This window comes from Prinia subflava, chromosome 1 (assembly GCF_021018805.1).
Source record: "Prinia subflava isolate CZ2003 ecotype Zambia chromosome 1, Cam_Psub_1.2, whole genome shotgun sequence".
Classification (NCBI taxonomy): domain Eukaryota; kingdom Metazoa; phylum Chordata; class Aves; order Passeriformes; family Cisticolidae; genus Prinia; species Prinia subflava.
This window is the reverse complement of record NC_086247.1, coordinates 34,462,397-34,475,342: the sequence shown is the minus strand read 5'-3', so window position 1 is coordinate 34,475,342 and position 12,946 is coordinate 34,462,397. Positions and strand designations below refer to the sequence as shown.

Below are 12,946 nucleotides of genomic sequence, written 5' to 3'. Positions count from 1 at the left end.
ACCAATTTAAAAATCCCTACGTTGTTTGCTTGAAGTTTGTGCTTTTTTTTTTTTCCTGAAAAAGTAATGTTTTCCAGAGAGCCAGAGATATTTTTGTTGCTACATCCACCCTAATAACTGATTTTTCCAATGGGTGCCGTAAAACTTGTCCTCCCAGTAAGATCCCTGCATTTCCCTTCTGTATAAAGTCTTTTTTTGTTTGTTCTAATTATTTTATGTTTAAACAGAATTATTATTTTGCATTTTTATTGGCCAGCTATTAGCCAATAAGCTATTAGCCATTAAGACTGTATTTCACTAGCTCTAACAAGATAACTGAAATCTAGCAGATCCATTACTTTTAGAATAAACATTTAAAATCTATGTCTCTTCCCTCTGCTAATGTCACTGCACAGCAAATACACCTGAATATTAGGAACCTCTTTCCTCAGATCTAGTTTTCACAGACCTGCTCCCTTTAACCACCCAGGAGAAGGTTTTCCTCCCCTGCCTGCTCCTTTTTTCCTGCTATAACTGTGCAGGCTGCAGTGGCGTGACTTGCTGCAGGCTCTGCAACCAAATGCCTTCTAATTCAAAGACCACCCCGGGTGCAGTTGTCGCACATAAAAGCTCACATGTATTTTTTCAGTAGAGATAATGGTCACTGGATTAAAGGCAAACAATTCAGAAAGATCAGATTTCACAGAGCACAGTGTGCATCCCTCATTCTCTGCCATTCTGTACCCTAAACTGTTTCATGGCACTGTCTCTCTGTCTGCAAATTGTTAGGACTGATCTCATCTGATCAGGTAAAATCTGTGGGGTTTGCCCTCACTCTTACAGTTTTGTTCAGCAGAAGCAAAAAGTCAGGTTTTCCTAGTCCATGGAGCCCTTCACTCACCTTCCTCTGTGGACCTTTCATAGGATTTGGAGAGGTTGCCCCTCATAAAAAAGAGATGTAAGGGTTAACTCATTCTGAGCACTACTCTCTACTGACTCCTGAACATGTAGGGCAATGACTTCGCTCCCTTTTTCTATAATCTCCCAGAGGCTTAAGATAACTAATTTTTCTATGGTTCTCTACTGTTTTGTCATGTTTGTGGGTGATACATGCTAATCATTACAATTTGTCCTGTACCTTGGTCAGGCAGGGACAACCTGTGCTGACTATGAGACTTTTGAGGGGCCTTTTCATCATCATTCCATCATATAGTAAGAAAACCACCAGTTATCTTAGAAAGAAGGAGTGATAGGTCCAATGAAGAGGGATGAACATAGGAAAAACAACACACTGGTGGGTGGCATGCCACCCACTGGCTAAGAGCTAAGAATAGAGGGAGTGGATGCCAGCAGGGGCACTGATGGTCTTGTAGTCTCCTGGTCTGTGGCACCTCTTAACTTGCTTCTGAACTGCAAAAGCACCTGAACTCACTGGACACCTACTTTCTAATTTGATAGAGATTTTTTGCAAGACTAGAGGTAAGGCCTTGAAAGATTTAATTTCTTTGTGTGGCAAACAAATATGCTGTAGACAGGAGAAAAGGCTGAAGACCCCAAGTCCTCCCTCACCCAGTTTGAGCCTGAAAACCCCACATTTTTCTCTCTATGTTGACCCAGAACCACCTGGCAAGAGTAGTTTAGTCAAGCATCTGTCTGACAGAAAATGATTTAGAAACTTCTTCACTGAGAGGGTTGTCAAGCATTGGAGCAGGCTGTCCACAGACATGGTTGAATCATCATTCTCAGCCATTCCTGGGGTCTCTAAAACACGTATGGATGTGGTGCTTAGGAACATGGGTCAGTAGTGGACTCTGCTGTGTTACGTTACCAGTTGGACCCAGCAATCTTCAAGGTCTTTTATAAAGTAAACAATTCTATGGTTCTATGATTCTGTGACCAGATGATGCCCCTCTGCCTGGGGCCTCTGAGAGATAGGATAGACCAAATGTGCTCAAACACTGCACAGCCCATGGCAAGCAGACAGGGTTCCTCCCAAGACCTCTGTTCCTGCGTTTCTTGCTCCTCACAGCTGCTTCAGAGGGAGAATCCCCACTCTCTCTCAGGACAACTCAGTGCTGAACAGAAAAAACCCTTGCAATAGTGATCAAAACCTGCATAATTAAATATTTCACTGCAGTTTATATTCTAGGCTAGGCCTCGGAAAATACATCAGTAATTATTTTTATGCTGCTGGATAGTGAATACAAAAGATTTTATCCTTTATACACAAATGCTTTGATTTCCTCTGAAGCCTTTATTGGTTTTTTTTGCCATATCAAAACATGACTACAGGTTTGACTAGTTCAAAACTAAGGGAGCTGCTTCTGGTAAAAGCAAAATAAAAGAACCTCAACAAACCTGAACAAACTGAAGGTGAAACTATTTGATTTTTCACAAGGAAAAGCAAATTACTTAGATTTTATGTTCTATTAATGATCTCCATTTACATTTTTTACCATTGTTGCTACCACAGGCAGATGGATCAGGGATCCAGCCTGTTGATAAGGGAGCAGGGTAAGGACACGCTGTGCTGTCTTTGTGCCACTGGGTATGTTTACACTGTGTGTTACTGGCAAGGACACAAGCTCATTCTGCAGAGAGATCTGAGTTACCAGCCCAGACTTGGCATTGTGCTTGCACAGTGATTCCTGTTATTTGTTGTAAATTTTGGGCAGAGGGTGTTTTTGGCTGCCTGTGATAGACAGTTCAAATATTATTTCCCTGAAAGGTGATAAAGTCCAAGGTTTATTTCCCTGAAAATATGAAGCTGTGCTGTGACAGAAAAAGACAGAGCTACTAATAAAATGTGCTTAATTAAATGTCTTCCCTGCTTTCTTGACACATATTAGCTATTGTTTGCCTAACACCAACCTATTTAATAAATGAGGCTATTTTTTCTGTAGGCCCTATCACGCCAGTCTTATTCATTATGTAAAGAAGGACTTACAGCTCCTTCAGGCACTAAGCATAATGAAATCCCTTTGCTTCAAAAACCCACAGGATGATGGTTAGTACCAAAGTTAAATTTTTCTATTGTTTTGCAATTTCAGGAAAGTAATTATTTGAAAATAAGCATCATACTGCTGTCTCTTTGGGTCTGAAGCACTTGTGATTGTTTCATTGACAGAGGTCTGGAGAGGAATCTGGCAGTCAGGACTGATCAAGATGCAAAATTTTGTGGAGGTGAACCCACGGTGTGCTCCTTGGAATACACACTTGGAATTAACAGGTTTCAGACAACTGTCCCCAGAGCACAGGGAGACTAACAGACTCGAGGTACACAGGCAGGTACCAAACCCCCAGCCATTCCTGCCCCTTGCCTATGCCAGCACAAACACAGAGGCTCTGCAGCAGCCAAATCACAGCCTGATAAGATGTCAATTAATCCTGGCGGGGGGAGAGGGGAAATGAAGAAGTGGGATTTTTTTTTCTCTCTGTGCTCCTGGAATTCTCTTGCTGTAGGCAGAGTAGTTCCAGTCCCTGAGCAGAGGCTGCTGGATGAGCAGCAGCACAAGTGAATGCCGTGGCAGCAGGTGGCCACTAGTGTGGGTTAGCAGGGTTTGGCTGCATGACTGCACTGCAGCCTCAGAGTAGCATCTGGTGGTAATCTTGGTAGGAGTATGGTGGAATAATCAACTAAATAGAAGGGTTTTTCATTAGGCCTGCTAAAGTAATTTAGAATAGTTTGGGTTGGAAGGAACCTTTAAAAGCCATCTACTTCAATGCCCCCCAAGGGACATCTTTCTAGTTCAGGTTGCCCAGAGAAGTGGTAGATGATCCATCCCTGGAAACCTTCAAGGTCAGGTCACACGGAGCTCTGGTTGCCCAGAGCTGTTCCAGTACATTGTTTTAGTGGATTTCTTTCACCTACCTCATCTAAATCAACCCTCTTTTAGTTTAAAACCATTACTCATTGTCCTATCACTACAGGCCCTGCTAAAAATTTTGTCCTCATCTTTCTTTTAAGCTCCCTATAACTACTGAGAGGTGGCAGTGAGGTCCCCCTGGAGTCTTCTCTTCTCCAGGCTGAACAACCCCAGCTCTCACAGCCTTTCCTTACAGGAGTGGTACTCCAGTCCTCTGACCATTTTTGTGATCCTCCTCTGGACTTATTCTAACAGGTCCATGTCCTTCTCATGCTGGGGTCCCCAGAGCTGGATGCACTGGAGCACTCCAGGTGGAGTTCCAAGACACTGGAGTAGATGGGCAGAATCCCCTCCTTCGACCTGCTGGCCACACTTCTGTTGGTGCAGCCCAGGATATGACTGGCTTTCTGGGCTGTGAATGCCCAGAATTTATTTTTAATCTCAACTAAAAAGAGCTTCTTTTTTATCTCTGAGTTGACCATGAGGTGCTGCTAACTGTATCATTACTATTCTGAAGATATTTAAAATACAGTATAAGAAACAGTAAGTTTTTCGTAGAATAATTTTACTATAGTAAACCCCCTACAAACTCATTTTCAGGGTCCTGTTGTGGTAATCTCCCCTGTATTTCAGCTTTAACTGAGCTTCAGAACACAAAAAAAAGAAAAACTGTTTTGATTTGGTAGGATACATTTGTTCTTTCCACAGCTGTATTTAAGCAATCTAGAACATCTTTTCTTTGGAAAATGCTATCCTGTGTATTGCTTTGTAACTTTATGGAGTGGATTCTCTTTAAATAAACAGACTTTAAGTCTCACTGTTCCCAGAGGAAGAGTAGGCTCAGCTGAGCATTGTTCTCCAGAGCATTCAGCCTGCACAGGCAGACACAGAAGGAAAGGGTTCATGCTCACTGCCCACTGCTCCCATCCCATCCCCCTCATTTCAAAAATTCAAGGTACAAAATAATAGGAAAAAATGGAATTTATTGTCCCCAGCTATTTGTTGATCTCCGTATATTTTCAATTCAGAGTACTTTGGCTTACCCACCCTTAGGTGCTTTGCATGAAATGCAGTTTTGGAGCTTTCTTTGCCAATTTTATCCTGAAAACACTGTCTGTTTAAGGTCTGATTCTGATCTGATATACTGAGGTGCAAATTAGTAGCACCCTTGAAATTCATGCCCATTTTCCTGCAATACCAACACCAAATCAGAATCATAACTTTGTACCCATATGTAGAGTCATGTGAATGAAGCCTTTAAATCAGAATCACAATTAACTGGAAAAAAAAATAGAATTAGGCTTAATTGTCTCCAGAAATTTCCTGACTGTGGATTTGTTCTTGCAAATCCAAGACTAGCAAAAAATGTGGGTGTTACCCACAGCAGAGTTTTCAGAGAGAGGTCTAATGTATAATTGCAATTATTGGTTCTCATTTTCCAACTTAACCTACTTACCATAAATAGGATGGAGAGCATGGGTTTCACTTGTTTTCTGCATAATACAATAAAACATTACTGATAACATAAATATGTAAGTTAGGTGGACAGGGGACTGTAACAATGCTGTTTATTTTAAATTATTTTCTATTTTTATTTTGTATTGCGAAAAATTCTTTTTATTCCCTGCCTGAGAGCAAAACAAATCATATTTCCTGAGTAGTAAAAATACTGACTGTTGACCTACACTGCTGTTCTCAGTTTTTAGTGCTACATGCATGCTCAGAGCAGGTTTTTTTTGCAGAACTGAAGAGATGCCCAATATATGATCAATATAACTGCTCATCTCGACTTTTGCATTAACATTGCAAAACACACAGTGCCCTCTTAAATACTATGTTGTACCACAGAAGAGGGAGTACAGTTTCTGTTACGTATTCAGAAGTAAAAGTAAGGAGAAAACGTAAGTGAAGAGCTGTTCTGCAAAACAGAGATGACAGAGTTTACCTCCAGGAGATTGTGAGAGATGATTGATGGTGTCCATCCGCCTTCAATTGGATACAACAATAAATGTTTCCTACAGCATTTTGACCATGTAAGGCCATTTCAGACATGTGGATGACATTTTTACAGATACTAGAATTTCAGGAGACGAGACTTTGGAATCCTGTTTATTGTGCAGTGTGGGATACAGTCTTATATAGTGTACGAAACTAAGAGTTTCCCATAAAATATGAGCAGTGTATTCAAGAAAAGCAGATTTTTAACCTCCCTTTTTCAAATTCACTCCTTTCAGAACTGAGTTTCCTTCTAGACTAAAAGTAGGTTCCACTGTCTTTTATGTGAATTGTTCACATATTTTAGATTCCTTTTTTCTTTAATAAAAAAAATCAATATATATGGAATTTATATAGTGTCTGTCTCCCGTTAAATGCTTGTTAAGTCCTGTACAAAATGTTCAGATTTAAGAACTTCATTTTAAGGAGCCTATGAGTGTGAACTCACAGGAGCAGCATCTGGAAGTGAGTATAGTGTAGAACTGAGAGCTTTGGAGTTCACTGCAACTACTACCAGAAGCTCTGGGAAAAGCTGTATTTCTTTGCCTGTTTAACTTCATGAGACAGTGAAGATGGTGTATCCAAAGGTGATGCTTCAGACTGAGCAGATTTTATATGTGAATTCCCTTTTTTGAAAGTATCTTTTCCAAGTACCTCTTAGATGTATCTCCGTTGTTTGGTTTTTGGGGTTTTTTTTCAGAACATTATTGTTGGATACAACCCTGAACATGAATTTTCTTTAGTAATAGACAACATTCCCTTTTGTAGATACACACTTTAAAAATGAGATAAGTGTAAATGTTTACTGGAATTTCTTTTCCACTTCCAAAAGAATCACTCTTACTGAAAGGCCATAGGTTGCATATAAGGCAGGAAACCTAGGACAGGTTCAAAGCTCCTAAGTATGAGTGCAAGCTTTGCCCATGTCTTGATATTTTATATCTTGCCTTATTTTCCTTGCTTTTTTCCCCATCACCTCCACCTGCAGAGGTCAGAGTCACAGCACCAGGCAATGGTGTCCCAGTTTGGACAAGTACAGGAACCAGGCTCACATGGTGACATGAACCTGTGTATCAGTTTGGACACAGCCATAATAAACTGGGAGCCTCCTTGCCTGGCATGCACTTCACCTAGGTAGTGAGGATGTGTGTGCTGCTGTTCCAATTATTTTGAAAAAAGAAAGTAAAAGAGGGAAAGAAGGAGCAACTGAAACTTTTTGTTTTTCATTTATAATGAGGAGGGCAGAGAAACTATAAAAGGGAAATTTATAATGCTTGGACACAAAGGAGAAAAATAATCAAAACTTGGCAGTATTCTTTTTCTCCTACAGGACAACTTAAATATTATTGTGCAAGGGGAATATCAGGTAATGAGAAGCACATAATTAGAGCTGCGGTGTTGGGACAAGAATAGATGAGTGGTCCCAGAGCTGTTGTGGATTTCACTGATCTGTGCTGGTTTTAGGAATCAGTGGTGTTTTGACTACAGAATTACTGGTTAATTAAAAAAAAACCAAACAAACAAAACTTAAATTGTTTTTGGTAGAGACCCCTCAGCTTTTCACCTCTTAGAAGCTCCTTGACACCATCCAGAGAACCACTAAGTTTGGTTTTCGTCTGAATGAATATAATATCTTCCCTCTCCCTCTCATGCTGTTGGTGTGCTTTCCAAATGCTTTTTTTGCCAGTCGTGTTCATGACATTTTACTTTGACTTGGGGGTGGGGAGGGAGAGCTGAGCAGCAGGGAGAAGGAACTTTTTTTACATAGCAGAGCTTTTAGTCCCTGATTAAAACATTTGGAAAAAATCTGCAGAGGGAATAGCACAGGAGAAGTTCCTTTCCACTTCTCAATTCCCTCAGCAACTCATTTTTGTCACACTCCCATGTGTTTTTTCCATGAGACAGAACAATTTCCAGCCATTGTGTGTAAGGTACTGTGGGATCAGAGGTACTTAGTTATGGTATGTAGGGGTATTAATGGGCATTAAAATACCTGAAATTTGCTGAATGCTCTCAGATTTGATATCTGTCCTTATCTACACGAACAGTTGGTTTATGCAATTTTCCGGATGTCATGTCCCAGTAGCTCCAGTCTATTCTATCTTAAATTACAGAACATTTCTTCACTGTTCTCTGTTTCCTTGCTATCCACCTCCTCATGACTTGCAGGTTATTTTGTGTGGTTGTTACACAGTAAGCATGTACCATAGCCTTCATCTGACCAAGAGAAATGATAATTATCTGCAGTACTGCAACCCACTGAAGAATAACATTTTGGAAGAGTTATCATCTTGATCCAATATGTAAAGAACCCAAATCTTGCAACAAAAACCTTAGAGAAAAACTGGACAAGTTATTTCAGCCTTTGCCTGCAGTTGGTCATTTGCAAGTCAGAGAAGAGGTGAGATGAGGAACACGAAAAAGCTTTGGAAGAACAAAAGGTGGGGGAGAAATTGGAGGCAACATGCTGAGCCACCATGTGCAGGTAGAGGTAGATGAACTGAAGTAAAAAGATCATAGTGGTGATTTTTAAAGAACAAATGAGAGAGATATTTTCTATTCTAAGAAATCTTGACCTTCTAATGGGAAGCCATCTCCTTCTTCATAGCATTCCCAAGAGTAGGAAGATTGCTGCATTCAGCAAGAAGCCCTCATAAAACTCCATTTCCTCCAGCACTCTACTCTGTAAAGCTATCAAAAGGTAGATTCATTTTATGATTCATTTTATGTCTCCCGCTCCCTATAACTGGAAGAAACAGTGAATAACTGATCTCTGGCCACTAGGTCCATGTGACTCAAAGTTTGTAGACATCTCTTAGGGCCTAAATTGTTTCTACTGGAGACCAAGGTGTTATAATTTACTTGGTTATTTGAAGAACTTAAATCATTCCCATGTATTTGGTTATCCTTGTTGCTCCTGGGTGAACTTCTGGTAATAGCCTCCTGAAAAATCCTCTTGAATATTCCACATCTACGCTGTCCAAACCCTGATGTGTGTGTGTGTGTCTCCCACTTATCCACTTCCCGTGGAACCTTTGGACAGAACATACAAATGCAGGAAGGAAAAAAGTATGTGTGAGTATAGTTTTGAGTTTGCTGTTAGGTGGCTGATTAGCAGTGTCTTCTAGAGAGCTCCTCTTGAATTCCTTCAGGCACAAAAGAACAGAGGCAGGCTGAACTCCTGCGTATTGTGTGAGGCAGAAGGCAAACACAACTGTCCCTCAGTCTTTCCAAGAGCTCTGAGTGCTTCTTCCACTTTGCTGAGACTCCCCAAATACTTGCTGACTTCCCAGAGGTATCTAGAACACATTTACTTAAAGATGTGCCCATGTGGCATACCTAGCCTGCTTGACACAGTTTGGAGAAACATGTGCAGTGTCAGTTAATTGTCTTAGGTCCGAGTCCTTAACTAAAAAGTTACAATTGCATGTGCCTCCTAGTGCTGACCAAAGCTTACGAGAAATGTTTCCATTGCTTTTTTTTGGTTCCTTTTTTTTTCCTCTCATTCTTTTGCCCTAATTATACTAATGCCTTTTCCCTTTACGGTACAGCTTCTGACACAATAGAAATTACTAGGATTCACAAATGTTTCTTAGCACAAAAAGAAGTCATTTTGTTGGGACATCCTTTTTAATGGTGAACTTAGCAAACTATTCACCTCCTAACTGGCTTTCTCAAAAGAAACTACCAAAATTTTTTCCCCTTGATTTCAGGTTCAGTAGTAATGGCAATACTTGCTCAACTGTTTCTAATCAATGGCACACACAGAAGGATTTAAATGATCCTGCCCAGGACATTGTGATGATGACAGATGGACAAGATATATTCTTAATTCTGTAGAAACCTTCAGGCCATTTCAAATTAACTTTCCGTCATCTTTTATTAACACAAATAATGCCAAGATGGTAGAAATGGAAAATATTAGTAGAGTGGCGAAAATATTACTAGAGTGGGAAAAATATTAGCTTGTTTTTCCAGTTTGTGTTACACATGTGGTACACATTCTGGTTTCTGTTTCAAATATTGACCACATTTTCAGCAAGGCTTGTAAATGTATCTTGGCCCCCTACTACAATTGCCTATTGACCAAAAGTTTTTATAATTAACTCTAGCTTTTTTTTTTAGGCAATGATTTTCTTGCCCAACTTTTGGAAGCTGATGAGAAGTCTCATTTTTTTTGGACTAGAGTTTATGCAAAAACTTCTAAAACAGAGATCAACAAAGGAGAGTTTGGGCGGGTCTTTCACATGTCATCTTGGGAATATGAAATTCTGAAACAAGAAAATTATTTTTAAAACTTTGAACAGATTGGTGAGTTACATTACTGAGCAGAGGTACAATATTTGAACATTTGTGAATGTTGTTCTACTTGAACCAAGTTGATTATAGCTGACGATGTCACTTAAACCTAGAGGATAGTAAAATGTGTATTTTGACATTCAGTCAAAATTAACAGATAACTTATGTAATTAATATTAATAAAAATTTAAGCACCAGCACCGCCAATGTGTTATTCATCTCCATGTCATCTGGAAACAAACTGAATGCTGTCTTGAATTTAAAAAAATTCAAGAGCATAGAGACCATGCCTGTGCTATGGGCTCCAGGCGGGGGGGACAGAGCTGTTGCACAAAACTTTCAGCAGGACCCTGGCTTTAAAGAACAGTTTAGTTTTCTGTCCTGCTGCTTTTTGGCACTGTCAGGAGCACTCCTGACTGTGGTGGCCTGTTTGATTTCGCAGTGCAGACAGATACTGGGACGCGAGGAACTGAACAGAGATGGCAAAACAGCTGTCAAGTGTTTAACTATTTTCTATCATTAATAGTGACCAAGGCTTGAATGGCTTCATATCACATTACCAAATCCTTGAAGCTTAGGGAATATTTTTCTTAAGCTTCATTTTAGTAGGGGATTTTCTATGCCTGGCTTGGCTATTCCAATAAAATAAAAAGAATAATACAGCTCTTACTTCCAGAAAGAGGTGTGTTTATCCTGATGAATTTGCTGGTCACTTTGAAAGAATTTTTATACCATATGTTGACACATGCCACTGGCTTCTAATGCTCCTATATTTCAGTGCCTTTTCATTTGCAACATAAGCTTATTAAGTTAAATACTTACGAAAAACAAAGTCTTTAAACTGGGCAAAGAACATACACTTTGGAGACAAGTTCACTTTTTACTACTACTTAGTTCAATCTTTCCCTTTCTAACACAATTTTGAACTGCCGCTGGAACAAAAAAGAAGCCTAGTTTGAAATGCAAAGTTTCAGTCTCCACTTGCTCACAGTAGAGTTCCCTTATTGCTTGAACTTCTTACGCATTCCCTAATATGAGCGCACACTGCTCGAGTTTTTAGAAACAATTTCAAGTTCCAGTATTATTGTATCCTAAAGGAAAATACAAATCTTCATTCATTTCAGAGCACGGTGGAACCTCAAAACCTTTTATTTTCCCCCTCTATAATCTCAATTTCTTTCCCACAAGGATACTCAAACTTTTTTCCTTCTCCCTCAATGTAGCGTCCTTCCTTTGGCTAGCAGAGACCCGCAGCACCTTTTTCAAGAACTACAGTTACAACTGTAGTAAGGTTACAACTGCCAGCAAACAAGCCCACGGCCAGGTCGGCGGCGGGAGGGTCGCGCAGACACGCCGGCCGGCTCTGGGCAGGGTGCGGAGGGAGCGCGGCCGCGGTGCCGCGCCCGGGCGGAGCGGGGCGGGCGGACTTACCCGGCGTAGCGGCCGCGGTGGCCGCGGAGCGGCAGCGCAGCCTGGAGGCAGAGCAGACAAAGGGGCAGCAGCCCGCGGAGCGGCATCGTGCGGGGCCGCGCCGTCACCGCCGGCACCGCCACCGCCGCCGTGCCCGCCCCAGGTGGCGGCCGTGCCGCGCACACAAAGCCGGGGCCGGGCAGGGAGCAGCGGGGCGCTCGGAGCTGTCGCTGGCCGCCAGCGCCCAGGGCAGACAGCCGGCGGAGCACCCCCGTCTGCCGCCGCCCCCGGGCACGGGGATGGGGACGGGACGGGGACGGGACTGGGCGGGGAGGCGCCCGCCCGCCGGGGAGGGCCGGGGGTGCGGGGATGCGCGGCCCCAACGCCGCCCTGCCCGGGGGGAGCCCGGGGGAACGCGGGGCCGGCAAGGGCCGGGCCGTGGCGAGCAGCCCCCGAGGGCACGGCGGCTCCGTCGGGACGAGGGTGCGGCGGGGTGGGCTTCGGCTGCAGGTGCGGCGGGGCAGCCGGCCAAGGGCCGCCTAACGCACAGTCAGTGGCATCGGGGAATTATCCATGAGGTTTCCCCGGCTGGGCAGGAGCTGAGGCTGATGAGAGGGCAGAGACACACTTCCATGAAACAAAGAGTGGTACAGTCCATTAGGACCATAAAGGCAGGAGAAAGCGGGATTTCTAGTTACCGGTGTGGTCAAAATCTTGTGTCTGAGTAGTGAGAATGGAAGAGACACTACAATAGAAGGAATTAAAAGCCCAGCGTATTTTAAAAACTGGGCTTTCACTGTCTCTTCTGCGCTGGTGAGGCTAAAAGATCCATAAAGATATCCGTAAAGATAAGTCATTGAGCACTGAATGTAAGAAGAAAAATGGGGAGAATTTTGCTGCAAATAATTGTAGTTTATAGAAAACACATGGAGTACCTGTTAAAGAAAATGTAGATAAAAATACAATGCCAATATGGAATAAATGGATAGCCCCTTTGATACCTTCATGTTGAAATAACTAAAATGGAGCAAAAAGTGTTTCAAACCCACCTGGTTCTTAGCCTCTCTGAGAGCAAAATGAACAAGTGGGCTGTAGACAAATAAACTAGCTGACATTTGAACGTATGAGAACTACTCTAAATCCCTGTTAATGTTTCAGAAACACAGGGCACCTTTTGAAAAAGGACAGTATTAAACCACACACACTTTGTATTCTCTGCCTGAAAGGCAAACAAGCATTTTGCTTTGTCTTTTTCATACTGGTATCAAATCTGACAATAGCTAAGTAATAGAGTTTGGAGGTGGAAAAGATTTTGTCCAAGACAGGAATATTCTCTTTGGTCTGGTTGTTGGTATTCTCTCCCTTGAGCTTCCCATCCTCCCATTACATGCCCTGCT

The 12,946-nt window shown here is 42.0% G+C and overlaps 1 protein-coding gene across 1 annotated transcript in view; it reads right to left on the bottom strand.

The window, feature by feature from the left end:
- The window catches only part of CPA6 (carboxypeptidase A6), an 83,377-nt gene extending 71,522 nt beyond the window's left edge, over nucleotides 1–11,855 (bottom strand). Inside the window, exon 1 of the mRNA XM_063392876.1 lies at nucleotides 11,571–11,855. Coding sequence (XP_063248946.1) covers nucleotides 11,571–11,656 — 86 coding nt within the window. The 5' untranslated portion in view covers nucleotides 11,657–11,855. The remainder of the gene's footprint in view (nucleotides 1–11,570) is intronic.
- Between the last annotated feature and the right edge of the window lie 1,091 nt (nucleotides 11,856–12,946).